This window comes from Rhagoletis pomonella, unplaced genomic scaffold, assembly GCF_013731165.1.
Source record: "Rhagoletis pomonella isolate Grant_MI unplaced genomic scaffold, Rhpom_1.0 Rhpom_scaffold_00006, whole genome shotgun sequence".
Lineage (NCBI taxonomy): Eukaryota > Metazoa > Arthropoda > Insecta > Diptera > Tephritidae > Rhagoletis > Rhagoletis pomonella.
Window position 1 is genome coordinate 75,970,561 of NW_023458560.1, and position 3,862 is coordinate 75,974,422.

The window sequence follows — 3,862 nt, forward strand, 5'->3', positions numbered from 1 at the left end:
CTTGCACGCTCTACTTCACACTGACTTCCTTACAGTGACGGTGACAGATACATTTATATTTCTGTGTTCGTATGGAATAGTAGTTTATGTCGGGAAGCTGGCTTTAGTATAATCCGGCATTCCCTTTATTATTTACAACACATGGAATTTTTTGATGACCCTTAACAGGAATATGGACGTGCTAGTATCGGAACTATTTCTTGCACGTTTATTTATCCAAAATTTCTTCAACGGCTCGGCGCCAGTGAGGGTATGCTGCGAATGCTGCATTATACTAAAACCAGCCTTTCGACATAAGCTTTTATTCCATACGAGTGGAGCACGTGCGAAATGCGGATTTTCCCAGTTGCAGTACAGCAGTAACTCGACACCTTCCTCACCAACCGCTCTGTCCTCTATGAGCTTCTTAATGTAACTGCAAATAAAAGATGAAAATTTGAGAAAAAATATTATCACAGCGTTTCACTTATAGCGTTTCACTTATAGCGTTTCACTCTTGTAGTATATTGGCTATCAAGCACCAGAAAATTTCCATCACGCATGCCATATGCCACAGATTGTCGTGGATCAATTAAAATACTGTCATCACAGCTTTTTGGTACTCCAGCAACTGGTGTGGCTATGGCGGAGTTATGTGGAGCTGTTGCATGACTAAAATCAATTTGGGCTCTTTGAGAACTGGCTTGTTTGTTGCGCGCTATTGGCATCAAATGTATGCAAATTAGATTTCCAAACGGGCAACTGTTGAATACAGGAAAAAATGTATTTTATATGGTTCCGCTAAAGTGCACTACTACCGTGTATAAATTGGCCGACCTTCTAATAAATCATGCAATCTTATTGTATCGTCATCGCCGCCAGTCACCAAGAAATTTCCACTTGGGTGAAATGCAACATCATTCTCCGCGACGAATGCACTGTATTAGCTCGCCTTCAGCTTTGTCAAATATCTTAACGCGGTTACAACTTAATGCTAAAGCCATCAGATTGCCGTCTGGATGCCATGCCAGCTGTCGTCCCATACCTCTTCCCCCGGTGAACGTTCGCATAAATTCGCCTGAAAATGTATCGCAAATTCTTAACTTGTCTCCGCACGAGGAAATGAACTTACCATTAGGGCTGAATTTTGCTGCGCGCACCCATTTGTGTGCAACTCAGGTCAAAAAAGCGCACTTTATACCAAAATAAGCAACTCTAAAAAACAGATGATCGCAGCTGTGGCCCAGGATGACGTCTATTGCTAAGATATCTCACTTGTATTTGTACACAATGATTCCGGTCTTGAAAATTCCGCTCAAAAATTTTGTGAAACTAACATTAAAGCTGAAATTATTCGCAGGTTCGATTCCTGCTGAAGTCTAGAAAAAAGAAGTCTGATGAGGAGATGTGGTGATCTCCGAAATAGTGCTATAACTTCTACCGCTTAGACTTTGTTGCTTTTTCAATTTTTCCTAATAAACAATCGTGGTACAAAGCTCAATAAAAATATTAAAAATAAAATGTTAACAAGCCACAATAACATTGACAAATACATAGTTTAGGAAGAGCCTGCCTGAAACTATACAAAAAAGCAAATAAGCAAATGGATGTATAGAATTGACAACAACAACCACGCTGTCGAGTTTAAATAGCGGCGAATCAGCTGCACTTGATAGTAGTTGGTTGAATAAGGAAAATGAATTAGCAGCAAGAGTTTACGGGATGTACATAGCTCAGTGGTTAACGCTTCTGACTTTGAACATCGAATTCGCAGGTTCGATTCCTGCTGAAGTCTAGAAAAAAGAAGTCTGATGAGGAGATGTGGTGATCTCCGAAATAGTGCTATAACTTCTACCGCTTAGACTTTGTTGCTTTTTCAAGTTTCTTGTTTTGGTGGAATAATGGGACGTCCTCCCCTTCCTTTACTTGATTTTAAACATTTACAATTCTAAATGTCAAAACACGTCTTTTCTGAACATTTCGAGTTGAAATATTCATAAAAATAATTTTGGCCGCCTAAATCAGCCAAATACCCTATGTGGGTCGGCTGAATCAGTAAAACGTGACAGTAGTTGACTTTTGAGGTTAATATATCGGTCTTGAGTTGGTAAGGTTTTTAAAACATCCGCAGCTTCCTTGAAAGCATCGCTGCTAATTGCTGAGAGGACCAGATTATATTTACCGACATAAGATGTGGTCTTGTACGACTGAAAGGTGGCCTCAATTTGTAGAAACCATTTGTCTGGCATCTCAGTTCAGAACGGTCGCAGCTTGCATTGCGATACAAGCTCCACATCTTTAGTTGGCATTTTGTTCGATGAAATATTCTCCCCATCCGTCGATGCGCCCTTTTGTCGATTCCGTCATGTTGTAACGACTCGGGGTCACCACTAATTTTTTGGTTTTGGAAGTTTGACTATGATTATAGGACATTGTGTTTAATAAACTAAATTACTATTTATTGCATAAGTACTACGTTATATATACTACTTTCGCGAATTTAGCTTATCATAATATACCGTTTGTAACTATTTATATGCAAAATTTGATATGAAAAATAGTACCAAATTTCGTACTACTTCGCAAAGCGGCCTTTTTTTCTTCCCGTTTCTCTCGTGCTTCCATATTACAACCTTTTGTAAGGGAGCCGTCGACATGAGCTGTCACTACGTACAACACCTTGTATAATTCCACCATGGTCTTGACAACATCTATCAGATCTTCTGCAATTTGATCTTTCCGTTTTGATGTAACTAGTTCATCATTGAGCTTTTGAACTTCCTCCAGAAATGTACGAAATGGGTTGGAACAAGCCAGCTTTACAACATGTTTATCATCATTATCCAGTTGCCTTTCTATTTCTTTAAATAATTCATCTTCCATACTTTAAAGCTATCTTCACTATTTACAAGGCAACAAAGACATCCAGCTAACTCACTGCGACTTCTGCTTGGTTCCACAATATTACGGAAAAGCGTAAGAAATATGTTTGCATGCTTACTGCTGGATAAAATGTACTTAATCAGAAAGCCATGTGCACATTTTATTAGGGTCTCTTGGTTCTCTTTTGGAATGGAATAACTTGTTTTTAATGCGTTGTAGAACGAGAAGAATTCATTTTGATTCAAAGTTATTGTACAACTTTCATCGGATGCACTCAAAACTTTCTCTAAATATTCCGTTGTGAATTTTGTATAGCTTTTTAATTCGAGAGTGGGTAACATTAAATTTTGCCAGACTTTGATTCCCTCTGTTATCTGCTCTAAGCCACCTTGGCCAATTAGTAGTCAGCCGCACCTTGTGTTTTAAGAAAACCAGGTGGAATTAACAAATGAAACTTGGTCAGGATGTTAAGGGAGGTATCCTCTAAAACATGTATAACTAAAAAATATAAATAATAGCATTGTTTATAAGTTATTTGTTGTTAAAATTTCTTAAGTCGTTCCACTTGGTTTCCTTAACAAAAAAGCATTTGTGCATACTTTTATATATATAAATGCACATAACACAGTACTTAATACTTTACACACTTTTCTTTTAGTTTATCTTGTATATAAATCACTTTAATTAAACTTTTATCGACTTGTAAATTACATTGAATTTCACGCAAATTTACAATAACACATGGTTGCAAACTGACACATAACATGTGTTGCCATATTGTACAAAACAATACATACAAAGAAGGCAATGATTAAAAAGGAATACAGGGAAAATCAATACAAAAGAAAATGTTCAGCTCCTTTTCTTCGCAAAACAGAAAGGAGAATTCTATTGCCTGAGGGTTATAATCATCGTATATACTTACAAGTATGGAATCCTATGCCCCTTTTTGGCTATTCTCTTTCTAACAGCGGACGTGCCTGCCAAACAGCGGACGTGC

General features: G+C 37.7%; 1 protein-coding gene across 1 annotated transcript in view; it reads right to left on the reverse strand.

Moving 5' to 3' along the window:
* Positions 1–2,228, reverse strand: part of LOC118742107 (protein cappuccino-like) — an 8,223-nt gene extending 5,995 nt beyond the window's left edge. Inside the window, exon 1 of the mRNA XM_036474070.1 lies at positions 2,162–2,228. Within this exon, the coding sequence (XP_036329963.1) occupies positions 2,162–2,228 (67 nt within the window). The remainder of the gene's footprint in view (positions 1–2,161) is intronic.
* Positions 2,229–3,862: the final 1,634 nt, after the last annotated feature.